General features: G+C 37.7%; 1 protein-coding gene across 8 annotated transcripts in view; it reads left to right on the top strand.

Moving 5' to 3' along the window:
* The window catches only part of WDR64 (WD repeat domain 64), a 150,941-nt gene that overhangs the window by 68,679 nt on the left and 58,068 nt on the right, over positions 1–24,194 (top strand). For 7 of the 8 annotated variants that reach the window (XR_008501183.1, XM_054478906.1, XM_054478925.2 and 4 more), the window contains 4 exons: positions 2,805–2,944; positions 17,957–18,083; positions 21,113–21,261; positions 23,998–24,121. Coding sequence is in view for 7 of the 8 variants with exons in the window: in XM_054478906.1 (XP_054334881.1) it covers positions 2,805–2,944; positions 17,957–18,083; positions 21,113–21,261; positions 23,998–24,121 (540 nt within the window). In the remaining variant the exon portion in view is untranslated. The remainder of the gene's footprint in view (positions 1–2,804; positions 2,945–17,956; positions 18,084–21,112; positions 21,262–23,997; positions 24,122–24,194) is intronic. The other variant, XM_054478953.2, reaches the window with a different exon arrangement.

Below are 24,194 nucleotides of genomic sequence, written 5' to 3'. Positions count from 1 at the left end.
GGTATCTCATTGTGGTTTTGATTTGCATTTCTCCAATGACCAACGATGTTGAGCTTTTTTTATATGTTTTTTGACCGCATAAATGTCTTCTTTTCAGGAGTATCTGTTCATGTCTTTTGTTCACTTTTTAATGGGGTAGTTTTTGTTCTAGTAAATTTGTTTAAGTTGCTTTTAGACTCTGGATATTAGATCTTTGTCAGATGGATAGATTGCAAAAATTTTCTCCCATTCTGTAGGTTGTCTGTTCACTCTGATGATAGTTTCTTTTGCTGTGCGGAAGCTCCTTAGTTTAATTAGATCCCATTTGTCAATTTTTGCTTTTGTTGCTATTGCCTTTGGTGTTTTTGTCATGAAGTCCTTGCCCGTGCCTATATCCTGAATGGTATTGCCTAGATTTTCTTCTAGGGCTTTTATGGTTTTGGGGTTTATATTCAAGTCTTTAAACCATCTTGAGTTAATTTTTGTATAAGGTGTAAGAAAAGAGTCCAATTTCAGTTTTCTGCATGTGGCTAGCCAGTTCTCCCAGCACCATTTATTAAATAGGGAATCCTTTCCCCATTGCTTGTTTTGGTCAGGTTTGTTGACAGCTGGTTGTAGATGTGTGGTTTTATTTCTGAGAACTCTATTCTGTTCCATTGGTCTATGTGTCTCTTTTCGTACCAGTACCACGCTGTTTTGATTACGGGAGCTTTGTAGTATAGTTTGAAGTGGGGTAGTGTGATGCCGTCAGCTTTGTTCTTTTTGCTTAGGACTGTCTTTGCTATTCAGGCTCTTTTTTGGTTCCACTTGAATTTTAAAATAGTTTCTTCTAATTCTGTGAAGAATGTAAAATGACTATTTTGAATTTTAGGCTTTTTATATGTAAATTATGACTGTTAATAATTTAGGTTATATATAAATCATAACTTAGGTTATAATGCCTTTATACAGCCTTTTTGTCTAGTAGACTAAAGGTCCTTGGTAATATGTAAGGTGCTTAGGCATGCTTTGTTGTATTACTAACTCAACTCCATTTTCTCAGATGTACAAATCACATTTAAATAATTAAATTAAATCATTCAATTAAAATTACTTAATCTTTGGGAGTTAGTTTCTTTCTTTTGTGAGATAAGAAAGTTGGATTATGCAACTTCTAGGATCCCAGTTTGAAGTTCTTTGATGCTTTTATGACTCAGTTTCCAGGATGACATTTAAAGAATTATTTATGAAATATAAAATTTAATATCTTAAAAATATTCTGTGTTTTGTAAATGATTACAGTTTTTATTCTTTTTGGAAACATAATTAGATTACAGCTGCACATTTGTTTAAGTAATGCTGGCTACTGTAAAAAATAACTCCCAAAATGTGAATGGGTCAGACACAATGAAAATGTAAAGTTTAAAATCAGCTCTCAGAATTCACTGGCTAAAACTCAGTAATCTGACCACGCCTAATTGCAAAGGAGCCTGGAAATGTGTACCCAGGAAGAGAGGATATGGTTTTGGTGAACATGTAGCCAGCTTTTTCAGAAAACTGTGTGTGTGTGTGTGTGTGTGTGTGTGTGTGTGTACATATGATAATACATTCCTGGTTCAAATTTTATTTTCAGTGCTATCAAAGTTCCAACAGATCATGGCTAAAGGATATAGTCAAAAAATTTACAGGAGAATAAGATACAATTAGCAGATATATTTGGGAAAAAATACCCAACAGCATTAGCTATCATAAAATGTAGTTAAAAATAAGGTATCATTTAGACCTATAAACATAGCAAACATTTTAAATCATGACAATATTCATGTGCTGGCCAGAATTTAATGAAACTGACAGAATATATCATTGATGGCTTTGGGATTTACTACAGCCATTTTGGAAAGTAAGCTAGCAATATGTTTAAAAGTGATAAAAATGTATACAGCCTGTAACATAATGATGCCACACTTGGGACTTTATCCACAGTAAATAATCCAAAAGGAAAAAAAGGCCACAGAAGTACAATAACCATTCGTTGCAGTATTGTTGAATAAAGTAAAAAACTAGAATTAGCGGACTAATCAATGGACAAGGGGTTAAGAAATTCTGAAATAGTAACTAAAAGGATAATTATGCGGGCATGAGCTCATGGCCTTTCATAAATAAAAAAAAAGTCGTGGGTATAAATATGTATCTAGAAATATATCTAATTTGTATTTTTAAAAAGTTAACAGTGATTTCCTACAGGGAGTTAGAGATTATGGAGGAAAAGACATTTTTATAAAAATTATACCCTTCTATGATTTTTAGCAATTAAAAAACCATATTTATTCTATGGTAGTAACTACACATAAATTATATATGCCTATGAATACATGCTAGAAGGGAAGACGGAAAAATGACAACAGTTGATTTGTTATAATGGTGAAGATTAAGTGCAGTTTCCTCTTTCCTTGATTTCTTTCATTATTATAATGTTTGCATAATTTAAGAATGAAAACAAAAGAACAGCTACCTTAAATATTTTTGGAAGTAAATAAAGTATAAATAATACATTAATGCATGAAAGTATAGGAAAGGATTGAGTCAAGAAAAGAACTCATAAAATATTTATGATAATTCACATTTGTGTATGTAAATACAGTCTTTACAAAACAGCCTTCACAAGAAGCAGCAGATCCAAACCAAGGCCAGCCCCTTAGCACATCAATCACAGAATAATGCATCCTGCCAGAAACAGACTGTGATTTGCTGTTAGAAGAAAGATATGGGTATGATACAGTGAGAGATACATTTGAAACTCTGACCACCTCAGAAAACAAACAATCTTTCCCTGTCCTCCTTTTCAGGAGATGATAAAATCATCCGGTTGTGGCACCCCAATATCAGCACCAAGCCAGTGGGGAAACTTGTGGGACACATGTTCAGTATCACCGAGATCGTAACCAACGAAAAAGATCAACATGTCGTCAGCCTTTCCTCTGCAAAGGTAACAGAAAGAAAATAACAAAACAAAACTAGTTTTTTTCCGTAAAATTATCTGTTGGAAGGCATAGGGATTATACAATTTTTGACTGAAATAAATGATAGTCATTGAATCATTGAGAAAAATATTGTCAGTATGGAAAAGGAAATGATAAGCCAATGTTCTCTGTTTCTATTGATTATAGCATAAGAAAGAACATGTTTAAAAACAAGTGTAAAAGAAAAACAATATTGAAAAGATAGCAAATATTACCCTCAAAAGTAAAACATAAGAGGCCTTTCAATAGATAGGAACATTAGGAAAAAAATGAGGATTTCTGTTATTGTTGCTGTTATTAAACAGTGTTTGAAACATTCTAACCAACGTAACAAAACAAAAAAAAGTTATAAATATTAGAATTAGGAGATTGAATTATATTTGCAAATAATGGGATTGTCTGCTTGAAAAAAAATCAATAAAATCAACTTTCAGTGTAGGAATAGATAAATTCCATAAGGTGGCTAGTTGCAATAGCAACTTAAAAATAAAATAAAATAAAATTTCTAAATATAAAAAAGGAAATAAATAAATAAATTTCTATATAAGAACAATAATTAGTGAGGAAAAAAGGTCAAAGAGATAGCATTTACCAGAGTAAAAAATATGAAATACCTAGGAATAAACTTAATAAGCAACATTCACTACTAACATTAAGATAACTATGAAGTTTTACTGTGTTTAAGAACACAAATTAAGGGACATACTATGTTCCTACATGGAAATATTGTGCTGTAAGATATTCTCCATCAGATTAATATATTTATTTATTGCTAGTCAGAATTACTTAAGCATCAGCTTGCCAAGTTTAAAGTTAATGTAAAAATACTGGTATATAGGAATATCCTAGAAACTTCGGAAGATATAATTATGAGATGGCACTTTCCCTGTCCAATATTAAAGCATATCATAAAGCCAAAATAAATAAAACAGAGCAATAGTCAATGCAGAAATAATCACATCTATGAAGCAAAGGAGAAAATGCAGGAATTAGTTTATGTCTATGTGGGAATTTTGTATAGGACAGAAATAATGTTTCAAATATGTGAGCAAAGGATGGTTTGTTCAATAAGTGTTGGGAAAACTGATTAGCCATAAAGAAAGAAAGATGTGATCAGATCATGATTTCATAATATACAGCACAATACATTACATATGAATTAAAGATTTTAAATTTAAAATACAAAACCATAGAAATTCCAAATTTCCAGAAGAAAATATAGGTGAATAGTCTTATAACTTTTGGGTAATTCCTAAGCATAGCACCTATGACTAAGGAGAAAATAAATATGACTAAATAAACATTCAAACTTTCTGTAAATTATAATAACTATCATTTATTGAGTGCTTAAGTGCCAGGCGCTGTGCTAAGTATTTTACATATGCAACTCATTGATGCTAATAACAACCCTATAAAGTAATTCTCCCCATTTTACACACGTCAGGGAAAATGACATCTAAATCACTTACACAAGGTCACAGAGCTATCTAGTGCCGAAGTGTGGTCAATCCCATATTTGCCCTTCCTCAGCCTGCCTTCCTATACTCATAAACAAAGTTAAAGGCAGACAGCGGGGGCAGGGGGGCAAAAATGCAATAAAAAGCAGAGAAACTGGAATAATATCCTTGAACAAATACCAAAAATCTTTAGCAAATCAGTAGGGGAAAGAAAGAGGAGTGAAGGGCAAAAGTTTAAGAACACAGACAGGTTTCCATACTGCTGGGTGGAAATAAAACTGGCAAAAACTTCCTGCATATTTGTTCTAATAAAATACTCAGATGAGTGCGCAAAGATCTGTATAAAAGGATGCTCATTGCACTATTGCTTATACTGATTTAAGAAGGAAAAAAGAAAAACAAGAAAATAGGGAGGAAACAGGAAATACAGAAAGGAAATGAAAGAGGGAAGGGAAGGGAAAGAAAAAACCCCGGATGCTTTCCCTCTTTGCCCCACGTCCCCCACCTCCCTCCTCATACACCCCCTACCCCTCATACACCCTCTACTCGATGCAAAACCCTTCGATGGAAGCAATCAGGATCTCCAAGGCCCAGTCGTTCCCTCCATGCTCACGGAACTATGCGAATCTCCCTGGAGCCCATGCTTGCCATGTGCAACCACAAGGGAAAGACTCTAAGGACCTTTGAGGGGTTCCTCCCAGGTTAGAGAGGAAAATGCACCCAGCACCTGCCTCCTCCAGCTCATAGCTGAGGACGTGACCTGACCTGCAGGATTCCCCAGCAGGCCAGCAGCCCTCACCTGCCAATATGGTAGCCACAAATTTTTAAAACATGGCTAGTCCAAATTGAGGTCCGCTGTGAGTGTAAAATACACAAGACTCCAAAGATTCAGTATCCCCCCAATCCAAAAAAAAAAACTCTCAATTTTTTGAGACAGGATCTTGCTCTGTCGTCCAGGCTACAGTACAGTGGCATGGTGCAATGGGGCTCATTGCAGTCTCGGGGCTCTCTGCTGTCTTGACCTACTGGGCTCCAGGGATCCTCCCACCTCAGCCTCCCCAGTAGCTGGGACTACAGGTGGGGGCCACCATACAAAGCTAATTATTTTTATTTTTTGTAGAGAGCTCTCTTTTATTTTTTTGTAGGTCTGTCTAATTTGCTAATTTTTCAATTTTTGGTAGAGATGGGGTCTTGCTATGTTGCCCGAACTTCTGGGCTCAAGTGAGCCTCCTGCCTCAAAGCACTAGTATAGGCCTGAGCCATGGCACTGGGCCAATCATTTTTATATTGATTATATATTGAGGTGATAATAATTTGGCTATATAGGGTTAAAAAATACATTAATAAAATTAGTTTTACAAAAAGAGCAAGGGACCGCATGCAGTGGCTCATGCTTGTAATCCTGGCACTTTGGGAGGTCGAGGTGGGCGGACCGCTTGAGCCCAGGAGTTCAAGACCAGCCTGGGCAACACAGGGAGACACCATCTTTAAAAAGAGATTATGATAATGGTTGCACAACTATTTAAATAGACTAAAACTCACAGAACCTTACACTAAAAACGGGTGAGTTTTAAGGTAAGTAGATTACACCTCAATATTGCAGTTGAAGAAAAGAGATAATTAGGGTGATGTACCAATAAAGTAAAATTCAAGAGGAAAAAGAGGCTTTGATTCAGTAAATTATGCTGTATCCTCATATACAACAGAAATATCACAGACATTCAACATTATGTAAATGAATAGTCATATGAAAATATCTAAATAATATATAAAATACAACAATATGTAAGCAATCAATTTTAAATCAATTTTAAAACATAACGTGTCTATCATATGGTATTGGAAATGATTAATAGCAAGATGTTTTAGTGAGGCTAACAAGATTGTGGATATACATGGATGGATTTTTTTTCTTTTGTTTTCTCTTTTTTTTTTTTTTTAAATAGTAAATACACATTACTTTGTAATGAGGAAACATTTTTTTTTTTTTTTTTGAGACGAAGTTTCATTCTTGTTGCCCAGGCTGGAGTGCAATGGCACCATCTCAGCTCACTGCAACCTCTGCCTCCCAGGTTCAAGCTATTCTCCTGCCTCAGCTTCCCAAGTAGCTGGGATTACAGGCTCCTGCCACCATGCCCAGCTGATTTTTGTATTTTTAGTAGAGATGGGGTTTCGTCATGTTGGCCAGGCTGGTCTCGAACTCCTGACCTCAGGTTATCCACCTGCCTCAGCCTCCCAAAGTGCTGGGATTACAGGTGTGAGCCACCATGCCTGGCTTAGGAAACTTTAATTTTTTTAAGTAGTATAGGAAAGACAGTGAAGGTTTTGAGACACTAAAACTAAAAACATGTTATGATTGAGACCTGGAGTCTCCTACAGATAATTTAAAGAGAAATAAGATATCTTTCTAGCAAAAGTTGAGATCACTCATGCTCAGAGATGAAGAGACAGAAGAGAGAATCTTTCCTGTTTCTTTTAAATGTAATGAGTATATTAACATGATACTCATTCATGCATCTCAGTAGCACCACTTGGGAAAATTACTTAATATCTTTCCACTTGGTTTCCTCATCTGTAAATGTAGGAATGTTTAGCCCAGAGGGCCATTATAAAGATGAAAGGAGGTCATTCATTTGGTTATTTAACAAATATTTATTTATTTCTTGAGTGTCTATTATGTTAGATACTGTTCTGAGTTCTGAGTTCTGAGTTCTAGGGACAAAGCATTGAACAAGGAGGACCAGGGCCCTGCAATGAGAAAGTTGACATGCTAGGGGAAGAGACAGACAAACAAGCAAAGTAACAAGTACATAAGAAAACAGTATGATAAGTATGGTAAGAAATAGGAAACACAGGGCTGGGTGTAATGGCTCAAGCCTGTAATCCCAGCACTTTGGGAGGCTGAGACGGAGGATTGCTTGAGGCCAGGAGTTCAAAACCAGCCTAGGCAAAATAGCAAGACCCCATCTCTACAAAAACAAAGAAAAAGAAGAAGAAAAGAAATAGAAAACATAGTGGTGCAGTGTGATTGAATCTCACCTCTGAGGAGGTGACATAAAAGCTGAAGCCTGAATGATCAGGGGAACCAGCCCTGTGAAGATCTAGGAAAAGGAAAAGGGCAATTTAGGCAGAAAGAAGAGCAAACTAGGCTGGGTGCCGTAGTTCATGCCTGTAATCCCAGCACTTTGGGAGGCTGAGGTGGGTGGATTATTTGAGGTTAGGAGTTCGAGATCAGCCTGGCCAACATGGTGGAACCCCATTGCTACTAAAACTACAAAAATTAGCCTGGCATGGTGGCAGGCACCTGTAACCCCAGCTACTTGGAAGGATGAGGCAGGAGAATCGCTTGAACCTGGGAGGTGGAGGTTGCAGAGAGCCGAGATTGCACCACTGCACTCTAGCCTGGGCAATAGAGCGAGACTCAGTCTCAAAAAAGAAGAAGAAGAAAAAAAAAGCAAACTAGGCACATACATGTTTTTGGTTTTCTTATTGAAGCTATATTATTATTATTTACAGAAAAAGGAACAGACAACATCCCTTCAAACTCTTTCATATAAATTAGCTTTCATCACATTAAGCAGAAAGCACATAAATCACCATGCGTAGTTGTGTGCCCACTACATGCCTTTTCATAAGCTCTTAAAATAGCAAGATTTTTACTCTTTCTCCTAATTTTGCAGTCTTTCCACCAGGATATTACTTTCTTCCCCAACTGCTAAAATTGTATGTCTAGTCACAGAGCCCAAGTATTGAACAGATGTGCCACATCTATTACACCTGAAGAAGAATTGACGAATGTTGAAAAATGCAGAGACAAATATAATCTTCACTTACTTTCATTTCATCAGCACCAATGGGAGCAATGGTTGGAAACCTTCTCAAGCACAGTTCTATTGACCAAAGGGCTGATTCTCTTCTTTTTTTTTTTTTTTCTATGAAGGGGAGAAATTTACATACTTTGATGATTTATAACAGATTACAAATGTATGTAAAAGTTGCTATTTTTTGTACATTTTCACTTTGGAAGTGGTATGTAGAAACCTGAGAAAAGGCAGTTTGACTAGATTGTGAGTGTGCATATCTTCAAAGGCAGTTATCTTTAAAAAAAAATTCTGCATACCTAAAACTGAATTTATTTTCTACTTCAAGTCTTCTCTTCCTTACTTCTGATTTTCCTCTAACTGTTAATGGTATCATTTGTTTCCCAGTGAGCCGTGATCCAACTTCAAAGTCACCTTTGATCCTTCTATCTCTGTAAGCCTTGCCACTGGTCAGTTTGAAGTCTCTGAAATGTGTCTCCTATAAATTACCTCATTCTTCTCCCCAGAGTCATGGCCTTAGTTCAGATCCATCCACCAAGGGGCTCCCAGTTGCAGGTGGCCCATTAGAAAGCACTTGTAGACCTCTTATCTTCAGTTTCTTCTCTCCCTAAACCATCCAGATATTGTACTGCCACGTTGATCCTCCTCCAACCCATTTATAACCTTGTCATTGCCTTCTCACATATATTCAAAGGCCCCTCATGCCTTACAAATAAAGTTCAAATTATTTTTTCTAGTTCTTAAGGTTCTCTAGGGTCTGGAACAAGAATATCTTTTCAGCTTTGTTTGGCTTCAGAAATTCCAAGCCTTACCAAATTCTTCTCCAAAGGCTTTGCGCATTCCCATCTTTGTCTGAAACAATTCTCCTCCCGTTCCCAGCCATCGTATGTATCCTTTACATCTCAGTGAAATATCATGTCATGCACAAAGCCTTCAGTAAGATAAAAATTGAGTTTTTTTCCTTTTGGTGAGTGAGAAATGTGTCAATTTGAAATAAACCTGGAGATAGAAAAACTAACCTTTTAAAATGTTACCTTCAAGTTTTAAATATTTGAAATCTTTCCTTGCTTTAGTTCCTTGTGCTTTGTTTGTATGGGATTATCGTAAATGACTTAAGTTCAAAGATTTATTTTACTTGTTTCTTTGATAATTGGAAACATCCATGATTGAGAACCTGGTTTCACTGCCTTCATATTTTACTACCTTCTGTCCTTGTTCTGCGGCTTGAGACATTTCCTTTTGAGTAAACTGTTTGCAACGTTCTTAAGAGTAAGACTTGTTTCAAAACTTTCCTGAGTGACTGTAGGAAAATTTTCTGGGGAAGACAAATATACAGTGTATTAGAAAACATAAAATGTGAGTGGCCATCTAGGAAGAAAAAATAAAAACTAAGAAAAAGGGGTGAGGGCACATGCTTTGGAATTCAGTTCTCAACTTGCAATACTTTTTGCTTATGTGCAGGTCTTGTTGCTTTTTCTTTAGTTCATCACCCAGGACAGCTCCTTGACAACCTTCAAAGGAAGACCCTGTGGATGGCTCTGAGTCCTGGGAGCAAACATGCCTACCAAGACCAGGAAGCAGTCCCTACATGAGGCTTCCTTCTGAGTGTGGCTATCACACTTCTCTAACCAGGAGCTCTTAGCTATGATTGCACATTTGCTTAAGATGAGGCAGGCTGTTTGTGATTGTTGCCCTTTGGGACTCTTTCCTTTGTAATTTTTATTGTGTTTCTGAGTGTCTTTATTTTATCCTCTAGACTTTCTCTAGACACCTCTACCAGCTTTCAGAACCCTTGCACACACACATACACATATTCACTACAGCCTCCCTAAGGTAACTATCTGGGTATTCTATTGACATTAACCTTTTATCTCTCACAAAATGTGGTTCCCTTGCATTGTTTCTTGGCTGGTAAACTGTGTCTCAGGGCTGTATAACTAGGAATCCCAACTTTCTACTGCATTAATATGTCAACCAATATATGACCCCCTGCTAAATGCCTGAGAGTGCATTAGGCTCTGTGCCTATTTATATTTTGATGTAATCTTTGTCAAAAAGAAGCTAAAAATCTAGTTGAGTAAATAAAGCATAGCTGCCCCAAATCTTTGATGACCAAACCTAGGATGACCAAACCTAGGAAGGACACAGACATCAAGTTCTATTTTCCTGGTAAATTGGACTGGGAAAATTGAACTTGATTGTGCAACTTGAAATCAGGAAGTTATCAAACTGCCTGTAATCTTCTCAAAAGGCAAGGTTGATCTGGTATATCTCTCAAAACTCAAAATAATCACACCCTTTGACACAAACATTCTATTTGTAGGAATTTATCATTCAGTTATATCTATATTGCTTAATAAAGCCAGTGTACTTTACAAAAATATATGTGCAAAGAGGTTCACTACTGCTTTAATAAAAGAAAATAAAGAAATATAATACATATGAACAGGGAACTAATTACAATAAATTACAGAGCATTCACAAACAGAATACTATTCAGCCATTAAAAAATGAGACAAAGCCAGGTACAGTGGTGCATGCCTGCAGTCCCAGCTATGCAGGAGGCTGAAGCGGGAGGATCACTTGAGCTCAGGAGTTCAAGACCAACCTGGGCAACATAGAGAGACCTCGTCTCTTAAAAAAAAAAAAAAAAAAAAAAAAGAATGAGATAAATCTAAGTACATAAATATGTCCTAACATAGATGTAAGCTCTTTATATGTATGAACTCATTTAATGTTCATAACAACCCTATGAGATAGGTTGAGATAGCTACTAGCAGTATTCTCCCTACAAGTATGATAACTAAGGCTCAGAGAAGTCAAGAGATTTGCCCAAGTGCACACAGTTATTGGAGGTGAATCAGGATTCAACTGAGATAGTCTGCCTACTGAGGTGGTATCTTCCAACAATTATTACCTAAGGAGTGGGACTGAGGAGTCTAGAGTTAAGTGGTAGGTGGGGAGGAGGACTTTGGTTTTTGTACTGTTTGAATCTGTGTACTAGATACATTAGTTTGGTAATTAAAAAGTTAATTTTTAAAGACATGCTGGATGTCTTCATTTTCTATTTGCCAGTTATCACACAGGAAAAATGTGAAAACAAGATAATAAAATTAACAGGTTTAGTTCTACATACAGTGCTAAAAATATTTTTTCTTATTAAGTAATCTGTAAGAACTTAATAAATACATTTAGCATTGAATTTCCTAAACAGTGTTGAGTGCCTGCCATTTATACTGTACTGTCATACATACCCTGATTTTCAAATGTACCATTTGTATGTAGTACTATGTTAACTCTCAAAAGACTTTCATAATCTCATATATCTTCAGGCTCCTTAATGTAAAATCATGTAATCAATTGAGTGACCCTGATTTGATTTATATGGGGACTAAAAATCTCATTAGCCTCTTATAGCCATCGGGTAAAATTAGAAAGGCAGGCCAAATTCTGACTTTCCTTTACAATCAGAAAATGGCGAATTCCCCAGACCCCTTGCTCTATCTAAATGATACTGTGATTCTAATTCTAAAGATTTCTACTGGTACAATTTTCATTATGGAATAATGTTCAAACTTCTATTCAAGTGTTTCTTACAATGCAGTATCACCATTTGTCATCTATCTACTCTCCTGGCAAGACTTAGATATACTCAAGAACAATAGGGCTTCTATTAATCTTTGTATCTGTAACACCTAGGCTAGAATTTCATAATTATTTGATATATAATGAATTCTGTATGGCTTGTTAGTGTTGTATCTTCTTATAAATCAGACATTCTGCTCTAGTCACTCTATAATAAACACCCATCAAAAAACAGATACCTGGCTGGGCGCGGTGGCTCACACCTGTAATCCCAACACTTTGGGAGGCTGAGGCGGGTGGATAACTTGAAGTCAGGAGTTTGAGACCAGCCTGGCCAACATGGTGAAACCCCGTCTCTACTAAAAATACAAAAATTAGCTGAGCATGGTGACGGGCTCCTGTAATCCCAGCTACTTGGGAGGCTGAGGCAGGAGAATCACTTGAACCTGAGAGGCAGAGGTTGCAGTGAGCTGAGACGGTGCCATTGCACTCCAGCCTGGGCAACAAGAGTGAAACTCTGTCAAAAACAAAAACAAAAACAAAAAACAAAACAAAACCCAGACACTTTATAATAATTTGGACAATAATAATTGGCATAAAGTTTGCAGGAAGAAATGTCGGGAAATACAGTTGAATCGAAACAACCCTCACTTCAGGTACACACATGTATATATTTTTAAACTTCTACTTCATCATTATTTCTTAATTCTTACAAAAGACTCCAGAAGTCTTTCTCTTGTCCTTTTCTTTGATATTTTGTGATACATGACTTCAATTACAAATTACCCTCAAAACACTTAATCAACCTTATAGTTGAATGTTTTTCCCATTGTTAAAAAAATCCCTCCATCTCACTCCATTCCCAATTTATCTGAAAATCATTATTGGCCGGGCATGATGGCTCACACCTGTAATCCCAGCACTTTGGGAGGCCAAGATGGATGGATCACCTGAGGTCAGGAGTTTAAGACCAGCCTGGCCAACGTGGTGAAACCTCGTCTCTACTAAAACTACAAAAATTAGCTGGGTGTGGTGGCACATGCCTGTAATCCCAGCTACTCGGAAAGCTCAGGCTGGAGAATTGCTTGAACCCGGGAGGCGGAGGTTGCAGTGAGCCAAGGTCATGCCATTGCACTCCAGCCTGGGCAACAAGAGCAAAACTCTGTCTCAAAAAAAAGAAAAGAAAAGAGAAGAAAAGAGAAGAGAAGAGAATAATCATTATTATTTTTACTGCTACTAGAAGATAAATTTTTAAAATAATTTCAGTTTATATGCATATAATTAATATATTATACATAATGCATATATACATATATTATATGCACATATTATATGAATATAACATTTATTACTTATATACATATATTATATGTATATAATATTTAATTTGTAACTTATAAATGTTCCATTCTGTCCTGGCCTCTTTAGTAGAAGCCACCTGTCCTCCTTGATTTTCTCTACAAGTCTTAACAACATATCTCTCTGTCGTAAAGCCACTTAGTCTCCTTTTATACCAACTTAGTCTCCTTTTATACCAACTTAGTCTGCTTCTGCCATGTTTTGCCCTTTGTTTTCTTCCTAAACCCCCTCAGTGCTGACCTGGCTCCACTTCTGTCCTCCCAAGCTTTGCATCACTAATACCTGTCATAAGAACACTGACAACCTCTAGGAGAATAAGTGAAAGAAGACTAGAGCCTAATTAACGCGTAAAAGGAAAGTAAGCCTTGAGGCGCCGAAAATCACTAAGCTAAAGGGAAAAGTCAATCTGGGAACTGCTTAGGGCAAACCTGCCTCCCATTCTATGCAAAGTCATCCCTCTGCTCACTGAGATAAATGCATATCTGATTGCCCTCCTGGGAAAGGCTCATCAGAAACTTAAAAGAATGCAACCTGTGTCTCTTACCTACCTGTATCCTGGAAGCCCCCTCCCTACTTGAGCTGTCCTGCCTTTCCGGACTTAACCAATGTACATCTTACATATATTAATTGATATCTCATGTCCCCCTAAAATGTATAAAACCAAGCTGTGCCCCGACCACCTTGGGTACATATCGTGAGGACCTCCTGAGTAAGGCTAAGTCACGGGCGTGTGTCCTCAACCTTGGCAAAATAAACTTTCTGAATTAACCTCTCTCAGATATTTGGACTTCACAAATATCACCACTGTCTTTCCCCAAAGCAACCAATATATTGTGAACACCTAAGAATAAAGTAAATAGATTATGTTTTCTGAGGCTGTCCTATTTATTAATTGATTTATTAAATTTAAAATGTATTGTCTGTACAATGCGAAGCCATGTAAATTCCTATTTGACCAAGACAGAGAATAAGACCAAAAACTGACTAACCAATCAAGCTAAACAGAATACACAAGACATTGGGAAAAAAAAAAAGAGTCAAATAGGCTGTGGTTCTTCCCTCGAGAGTTATAGTCTAGTAGAGAAGGCCACCGAATGAGTCATCATATTATAATTGCTAATTGCTATTAATATAGACAGATAGTGTCATATGCTGCATAACCATGTTTCTGTCAACGATGGACCGCATATATGGTGATCATATAACTATACCATATAACCTAGGTGTATGGTAAGCTATACCAGCTAGGTTTGTGTAAGTATACTCTATGATGTTCACACAATGACAAAATCGCCTAAGGACACATTTCTCAGAACATACCCCTGTCCTTAAGCAGCACATGGCTATATTATGGGCATCTAGAGAAAGAACATCTAATTGGAAGGGTGTGCAACGAAAGTTGTTTAAAGATTAATTTTTTTGAGTTTTTGTTAATTTTTAACCAGCACCATGTTTTTACAGCATTAGTGCAAGTGTCCCTGATATAGTTTTATTTTGCATGTTTTATATAATATTTATAATATAAATATTATAATGAATATACCCCATTGCAGTTTTTCCCTCAACACTCTGTTTTGATATTTATTTATGTTGTTACATATAGCTCTAGTTCATTTGTTTTAAATGCTGATGGAATCCTGTTGTATGAACGCAGCACATATTATTTGTCTAACTTGGCCAATGAACATTTGAGTAGTTTCTACACTTTGTGTCTTTGTGCTTGTTGCTTTGGTTGAACGGAAGTTTTTAATTTTAATTTTTAAAGTTTTTATGGCTTATGCTTTTTGTGCTTATTTAAGAAATCTCTTCCAACTCTTAAGTTCTTGAAGATACCCTCCTCTCCTATATTTTTCTAAAAAGTATAGTCTCCTTTTAATATTTAGTTCTCTGTCTCCCTCTCTCTCTCTTTTTCTTTTTTTTTTTTTTCTTTTTTTTGATGTGGAATCTCGCTCTGTCATCCAGGCTAGAGTGCTGTAGCATGATCTTGGCTCACTGTAACTTCCACCTCCTGGGTTCAAGCGATTCTCCTGTCTCAGCCTCCTGAGTAGCTGGGATTACAGGCGTGCATCACCATGCTTGACTAATTTTTATATTTTTAGTAGAAACAGAGTTTTACCATGTTGGCCAGGCTGATCTTGAACTCCTGACCTCAAGTGATCCACCCACCTCGGCCTACCAAAGGACTGGGATTACAGATGTGAGCCACTGCTCCCAGCCTGTCTTTCTCTTTCTCTCTCTCTCTCTGTGTATATGTGTGTGTGTGTGTGTGTGTGTGTGTCTATATGCTCACTCCTTCCAATCTACACTTTCCTCTACCTGGTCCTTCAGGTCCCAGTTCAGAAATAGTTCTTGTCCCTGAGACAGAGGTTGCCTTGCTCTAGTTCCTGGTCAAAAAGTGATGTGCCCTGCCCTCACTGGTCTCATATCTTTGAAAAAGCTACACATCCAGACAAGGACAGAGCACAGCCTGTTGCTTTTCTGAATTGGAAGACATGCTGCTACCTCTGCTGTGGAGCCCAGGCATGGAGGTCTTCTGGTCCTGTCTGTCTGCAGAAGCTGCTCTGCTGCCACTGCCTGCTCCAGACCAAGCACCCAGGTCTCAGGCTTCAGCCCATTCATTGCTTTATGCTTCTCTCTTGTTTGGATCTAGAGAGATATATATCTTGCTTTGGAGCCCTGCTGTTTCTTTTTGCTTTTTTGAAGATATATTTTCTGTGTGTTTGGAGAAGAAATAGTTCATCAAAGCAAAAACTTTTAGCACTATTCTGACCTGAACTCTTCAGTTCTCTTTATGGAAGAGTTAAAAAAAAAAAAAAAAAAAAAAAAAAAGAGTAGGAGTTAGCTAGATAGAGAAGGCCTTTGAGAGGAAATTGCAGATGAAAGGAAGAGTTTGTGTGAATGCACAGAGACCAGAATAAGAAGCTTTTTGGAAATGCAAAACACTTCGGTATGACAGTAGCAAAGAAGGCATACAGGGAGAGGGGCAGCAAAAAAACCTAGAGGGTAGGAGCAGTATGACGCAGAAGGTTTTTGTGCCTCCTACAGCCCAGCAACTGCCACTTCTCTAAAACACACAGGAAAGACCCGAAGAACTGCACACTGAAGAAGAGAAAGAAGACAAAAGCAAACATAATAACTCTATAGAGAACATCACAGATTTCAAAACATAATCACATCAATTAAATAAGGTGAATGGTGCTGATGTCATCATGGCCATTCAAGAAACAAGAAAACTGAGACTCAAGGAGTTTAAGTGATGAACTAGAATTGAAACCCTAATCCTCCTTTGCCTAGTCTCTTGTTCTTTTTGTTAGTTACAATTCAGAGTGTATATACATACAGCAGAAAGACTGCCCACCATGAACATACCTTAGCCAAGGCAATAAAATAAAAAACAGTTTGCATAGAAACACATTTTTTGGTGAATTCCTTGAATCCACTTTTGTGTCTCTTCCTCTACTTGTCTCTCATTCTATGCTCCGGATTGAAATTCATATAATCCATTATACTTGTTTACTTTATGATACAAAAGGCTGAAAAGGCTCAATGTTCTATCTACTCTTCCAAAATTGGCATTTTCACTAGAACAAAGAAAATAAATTTCAGTGGTGCAAGTTCTGAGTAATACTAGCCTACAGAGGGTTTACATTTGAGCAAAAGCTCCTCACCAATGTTCTCCAAGTCACGGGACCCAGACAACTTTGTGTTCTTACATATGAGGACTAACCTGCCTTAGCAATAGTGAAGATTTGAACCTAATTAACTTATAATGAACTCAATTATAAGTGCCGCAAATTAGAAGTTAGTAGCTCTCTTAACTAAACTACTTACTAAAGTTTTATATGTAGTTCTGTTAATGGTCACCCATTTACTCAACAAATACTCCAAATTAATAGGTTAATAAATGTACTATAACATGAAAATATTATTTAAGAGCTGATGTATAGCTAGAAAATGTAATTTCCCCCCAGCTTCTACAACTGAAGAAATGTAATTATTGATCAATCAACACTTATTTCTGGAATTCAATAACACTAACCTACTAAAAAAGCAGAATAGTGAAGAGGCTAAGACCAGTTCTTTCAGATCACAGACTTAACCTAGTTTTGCTGAATTTGTACTTCACGGTTCTTTCTGTTCTCTGATATCAACTCAAGTTCTATTTGAGTAATTATATAGTTACCTCTCCTCCCTCAAAGGATAGTTTTAAAAACCTATATTCTCATACTCCTAGTGTGTCTATACCATCCCTAAAAACTGCTTTTATAATTCTTACTTCTCTGGGCAAATGGAGAGGGAGGTTTTTAGTAACTTCACTTAGTAAGATGTTCCCATCATCATAAGAGAGCAATTTGAAAGCTTCCACGTAAAATATGTCTTCTCCCTATTTTCTCATCCATAATACAAAGAGAAATGTGACTTTAATTCAACTGTAAGTCATGATCTTTTATTATTCCTCCACATTTTTAAAGATTAATAAATACTATGTTCCTCCCCTATAATGATAGAAAAAATCGAATTCCTAAAGGTATACCTTTAAGCAAAGTAATCACTGCTGCTATTTTCCTCTGATATTAATGAACAATAATCCAACCCAGAACTAAATTGGAGCTTAGCAAATGTATCCTTATCATATAAATAAGACTTTGGTATAAGTTTATAAGAGCGTATTTCAAACTGAAAATGCTTCACCTAAATATCTTGGGTGGGAAAGGTGAGTATGAATAGTGGTGAACTGTGTTTGTTATTCTTCCAGGTTTTCAGGGTGTGGGATATACAAACTCTTTCACTATTACAAGTCTTCCATGACAGCCAGGGAGGACCAGGAGACATGCAGATTTACTCTATGATATATGATGCCAATCACGGCATGCTTATTACGGGTAAGTGTACCCAATTAATGTCAAATTAAACTCATGTCTTGATTTTTAACCTTTTTTTTAAACTAGCACTTGAGCACTAACTACAAGAAAAACAAAACTAGAAGGGTAATTTATCAAACCATGATTCATGACAGTAGATATTTAATTCAATTCTGCTCTTTCCTATATATTTCTGTGGCTGGGTGAATGAAATGTGTAACTGCACTTTTCTGAAAATACCAGATTGGTTATTGCTTTAAGTTCTGGAACCTAGGAAGAAAGTTCTATTTGAGTAATTCTATAGTTACCGTTCCTCCCTGAAAGGATAGTTTTAATAATCTGAAACCACCAGGTTATTGCTTTAAGTTCTTGGACCTAGGAAGAAATGCCTACACTAAGCAAAGAAGTGGGATGTATGTAACTTGTTGCTATGTATAGGGCAAATCCAGCTCCCACACACAGCTCTGTTTTGACTCTGGAGCAGGAATATGATCCTATCTTACAGTGGCTGCACCAGCGTACCGAGTCAATGCCCCTTTTCTGCAGTGAGGAAATTTGGGCCCATGCCATTCTGATAACGAGTCATTACTCAGTAGGAAAAGTGCTAACACCTTCACCAGCCTTTGCCTCTCGACGAAGACCAATGGAGAGTGAGGATAGAGTCCTAGTGCTGATGCCAACAGATTTGTTGCTGATTTTTCTTGTGGCCTCTTAAAAAGACATGCCTACTAAAGAAACAAGGGGCCCTGCTAGACATCTAGGTTGAGCACTTTTTATACGCATACCTTTAGGCTTCAGGATAAAAATGCATTATATTAATAGTAGGTCCTCCTTCTAGAAGACAAAATGAGTGAATTTCCTAAGCATTTTCCCACTGGCCAGCTGCTCTGAGTTCCTGTGGGATTAATTAAGGCAGGGAAGAGGTTGGTGCTATCTCTGCTGGTGGAGAATGTAATTATTTTTGACATTCAGTGTTTTTATTTCCTGGATTAGGAGTGAACTAGCACTTCATACTTGATAAAGAACTTTCCACATTATAAAACACGACTTAGTTTTAGTTGTAAACACCTATTCTCTGTTTTACCTCCTCTAAAAGGAACATACTAATGACTATAAGCAAATTTTCTCTCTTAGTACCCCAATTTGCATGTTTGATTACTAGGCTTAGCATTTCCATCCCATTTATCATCATAGTCACTAAGGACTCAAATAGTAAGGCAAAGAAGAAAAAGAAAAGAAGACATAAAAATCAAGATTTCTTCCCAATTTTATATCATTCTGATAGCACCTCTGTTTGCAAAAATATAAAGCTCTGTGTATTGTTTAATCACCAAAATTGCAGACACTTACTGCAACCATGAACTTGACATCAGAATTACACGAAGCTTATGTCTAGGATTTTAATTCATCCTTTGATTCAAATGAAGCAGCCATCAGTCCTCTGAATCCCAATGACAGTAGCACCACGTTCTAGAAATGCTTTGTAGAATATGTTGTTGCCACTGTCACTGTTGTTATCATTATTACTTTTATTAAGACAACTACCATTACAATCACCTATTTTTTCATTTGATCTGCACAGCCACCATATGAGGTAGTAATTATTTTTTCTATTTTATAAATGGAGAAACTGAATCTCAAACAGCCCAACTGACTAGTGGCAGGACACAAGGTTAAAACATAGAACTGAGATTCAATATCAGAGCTTCTAACTCTGGACTCCACATTCTTTCTTGGCACTGCATCATTTCTATAGCAGTAGTGTAACTAGCCGAAAAGTAGAGATTGCCAGTTTTCCATAAGCATATCAAGATTTGTTGACATCCACTCTGAATGAAGTCAGTTACTGTCACTGTAATGAAAAGGATCTACCAAAAGGTCCAAGTATGATTTGACTATCTGGTTACCATATTCTGCTCACATTTCCATATTAAGGTATCTGAACTGAGAAATACAACCAGATGAGCCATCTCAGTCCGTATTTACACATGAACAGGTTTTATCTTAAAATTTAAACACTTCAGAGAGTGTTTAGTAACTCCTGTTGAAACTTCTCCTAAAGTTGAGAATTCTTTGGAGAAACTTGAGAAACTCAATGCAAAATCTGCCTTATTAACTTCATCTTTACATCGATAAAATCAGGAAGAAATTTCAGTTTTGCTTGAGCCACAAGAATGCTGTGAGATTCTTTTTTTTTAATCTTAATTTTTATTTTTTTGAGAAGGAGTCTCGCTCTGTCGCCCAGGCTGGAGTGCAATGGCGTGACCTCGGCTCACTGCGACCTCCCTCCCAGGTTCAAGTGATTCTCCTGCCTCAGCCTCTCAAGTAGCTGGGATTACAGGCACCCACCACCATGTCCGGCTAATTGAGATTCTTATTAATATTTCTAGACATCACACTAAAACAGAGCCACAGTTAATTTTGATACTTAAATCATACTTAGAAAAATGCAAGTAAAGCATACCTGCTCCTCATCTACTTCTACTTTACAGTGGTGATTTAGAAATTAATCTTATTTTATATTGATGTTGTAAGCACTGGCTTGTGATCATTCTCATTCGTTATATTTAATAAGACCATGTTTACAGAGTGCTTTATCAATTTATTGGTTGAAAGGGGCTCTCTAACAATAAATTTCCACCACTAAGTGGAGGCCAACCTTCAGCAGAAAGCTAGTCATCACCATTATTGCTGTGCAACAGATGGAGAGGCATGCTGCAGGCACAATAAAGAAGGAGAGAAGTGGACTATGAAATATAGGAAAATGAGGTTCACTAAAAAGGATATCAATGAAGTCCAAATGGCCTGCAATTGAAAAATAATCCAGTCCAAAATGAATGCTTTTCTGTGGCTGAATTGTATGTGCTTTATCTGTCAAAAATGTTCTAGAATAAATGAAAATATTCTCACCTCATTACATTTCCTAGGCATTGATTAATATTGCTAATCTCACTGTTTGGCTGTTTCCAAACCCAACTGCTTGGCTGAAACCCTTTGTGATTAGAAACTTCTAATATTATGTATTTATGAGATTCTTACTTCTGTTCCAGGATCTAGTGTTATGGACATGTATCCTTTGACTAGGATGATACAAGATACAAAACAGGTTCCTCACACTCATGAACGAGAAATCAATGTCATGCTTTACAACAAATATTTTCACCAAGTACTCACTATCTGCTCTGAATCCATAATTAGAGTAAGTACCTATTGGCTTTTCAAACAGAAAAAAGGCAATGCAGATATAATTTTCTCTTCTTAAAATAAATCATTGAGTGATTAAGCAAATGTAGTGGCACATATGATGAGACCATACATTAGAATGATTTTTAAGCTTTCATGAGTACGTGAAAAACAAGCATTTTAATTAAGCCAGTTCAGACTGCTTGCCATCAACCCACATGCTCAATTGAATAAACGCGACTAGTTTTCACAATCAAAATAGGAATTTTAACGGAAATATATCAAGGAGACAGAACTAGTCTGCATTTTGATTTTTTTAAAGGAGTACGGGAAGAGGATTTATGTTAAGAAGGAAGGGGAACAAATTTATAGGTGTTTACTGTAACCCCTGTAGATTCAGAATACGTGCCAAGAGCCTTAAGTCTCTGTGATCTGCTTTAATCTTCACAACAGTTCTCTGTGGACAGATAAAGAGTTTTTATTTTAAAGATGAGGAAACTAGGGCTTAGAGAGATCAAGCAACATAGCTGGGATAAGCATGAGGGCTGGAATATGAACCCAAGTTTTTCTGATGTAAGCACCCATGCCCTTTCTGCTGCATTCCTCCAGCCCAGCTGCCAGAGGCATTTGAACCACAGCAACTCCATCTTGAATGAGGCTGGGTAAAATGAGGCTGAGACCTACTGGGCTGCATTCCCAGACGGTTAAGGCATTCTAAGTCACAGGGTGAGATAGGAGGTTGACACAAGATACAGGTCATAAAGACCTTGCTGATAAAAACAAGTTGCAGTAAAGAAGCCGGCCAAAACCCACCAAAACCAAGATGGCGACGAGAGTGACCTCTGGTCATCCTCACTGCTACACTCCCACCAGCACCATGACAGTTTACAAATGCCATGGCAATGTCGGGAAGTTACCCTACATGGTCTAAATAGGGGAGGTATGAATAATTCACCCCTTGTTTAGCATGTCATCAAGAAGTAACCGTAAAAATAGGCAGCCCTAAGGGGTTGTTTATGAAGTAGCCATTCTTTGTTCCTTTCCTTTCCTCGTAAACTTGCTTTCGCTTTACTCTGTGAAAGAATTGCCTTGAATTCTTACTTGTGTGAGATCCAAGAACCCTCTCTTGGGAGTCTGGATCAGGACCCCTTTCCTGTAACACGGCCATCACAGCATTTCCTAGAGGCCAGGGCTCCTGGCCATGCTAACCGTGTCTATCATTACAACCACTGAAGTCATCCGGCAGTGATGGCTGGAGGTGTTTGCTTCAGGTGTTGGTCCTTTCATTTCATGCATGCTCTCCAAAAGGAGACGTGTGGACTAGCAGACAGCATTCCTCTGGGGACCCTTCAAATTACCTCTCAGTCTCTGACTTCTGTGATTGTTTGCTAGAGATTTTCTCAAGTGAGAATCTCCTGAGTTCATTGTATTAGTGTATTTCTGGTAATGCCTAAAGAGAGAGGTAGAGGAAAACGAAAACTGAAACCTGTCCTGCTTTTGTGCAATCAGTATTTCATGCAGTCACCTCTTATGGGGAAAATGTCATCCCTGTGTGGGACAAAAGAGTGGAAGGACTACATGAAGGTGAATTTTCATGCCGGGTTGGCTGGAGAGGGATCACACTGCAGGCCAGGAGATGGGTGACCCCTGAGACCCATTCATGCAATGACCCACATTTCTTTCTCCCTTAAGAACCCCGTCTATAAGCAGGGACACGCAGAGGTTAAAAGTATGGACTCTAGGGCCAGACTGACTTCACTCTAATCCCAGCTCTACCACTTCCTGGCAAGTGGCCCTTCATTATCTGGCCCCCAGACTATCTCATCAGCTCCATCCCCTCCACACTCCCCCTCTTACCCAGCTGCAGTGGCTTGCTTTCCATTCCCTGGAGGAAAGATGAACTTTCTCACCCCTGGCACTTTGTATATGCTGTCCTCTCCGCCACAATACCTAGAGTGCAATCATTCTGTGTTGCCAGTTCCGTGCTGTCACTAACTGGCAGTGCAATTTACATCTGAACATGGCAACTCCATGAAGAAGGAGAGACTCAGACAGAAAATCTGCAGGTCTAAAGCCTCTACTGTGTTTCCAGAGAGAGATAATGATGACTCTTGAGTCTTGACATGTCTCTAGAATTTCTGATTACACCCATCCTAATTACACAGATGGCCTCCTCTGAGGTCAGTCTCTTTCTGTCTCTCTCTTTCTCTCTACGTATGTGTGTCTCTCTCCCATGCTCTCTCTCGCTGGGCCCACGTCTCTAGTCAGAACATTCCTAGGAAAGGTCAGTGAGCTCTTTCCTCAGGGTTCTTCTCTCAGGTCTCATGCTATTAACCACAGATCCTGTCCCATGATCCCTGGATAACTAGGATGAGTGTCACCAGGGAATAAATCCAGTTCATATTTCTTTTGTCTGCTGAGCTTGCAATTGTTCCATTGCTAACCTCGCTTCAAGCTTACAGTACCAACTGACCACTTCTTCCACGGCCAGGGGCTGCCTGGAATAGAGTCCCTGCTTGTCTCAGCCCCTACATTTGCAGCAGACACAGTCCGGGAGAGCACAGTAACTATTAAACACACTTTATCTTTTAGAACTTTCTTTGATCAAACCAACATTCAGGGCAGAGTGCTAGGAAATGTGTTAGATGTACACAGTTCCATTTTTGAGGCTGTTTTGAATATGATATAATTCTGATGAGAATTGAAAGGCTTCTTCAAAGGGATTACTTGATATTTTTGTTCTTTCCCATAGGTATGGGAACTCGAGACTGGGCTCCAAGTATACCAGATTTTAGAACCTCATGGTTTCAATACTGAAGTGACTTCTGCAGCTGTCGATGAAAGTGGATTTCTTTTTGCCACAGGAGCATATAATGGTCAGACTAACATCCAGAATGTGGCGTCCCTGCTTTAGTGTCCTGAGAATTTCTGCCAAAAACTCTTTCGTTC

Source organism: Pongo pygmaeus, chromosome 1 (assembly GCF_028885625.2).
Source record: "Pongo pygmaeus isolate AG05252 chromosome 1, NHGRI_mPonPyg2-v2.0_pri, whole genome shotgun sequence".
NCBI classification, from domain to species: domain Eukaryota; kingdom Metazoa; phylum Chordata; class Mammalia; order Primates; family Hominidae; genus Pongo; species Pongo pygmaeus.
This window is presented reverse-complemented; position numbering and strand designations above follow the sequence as displayed.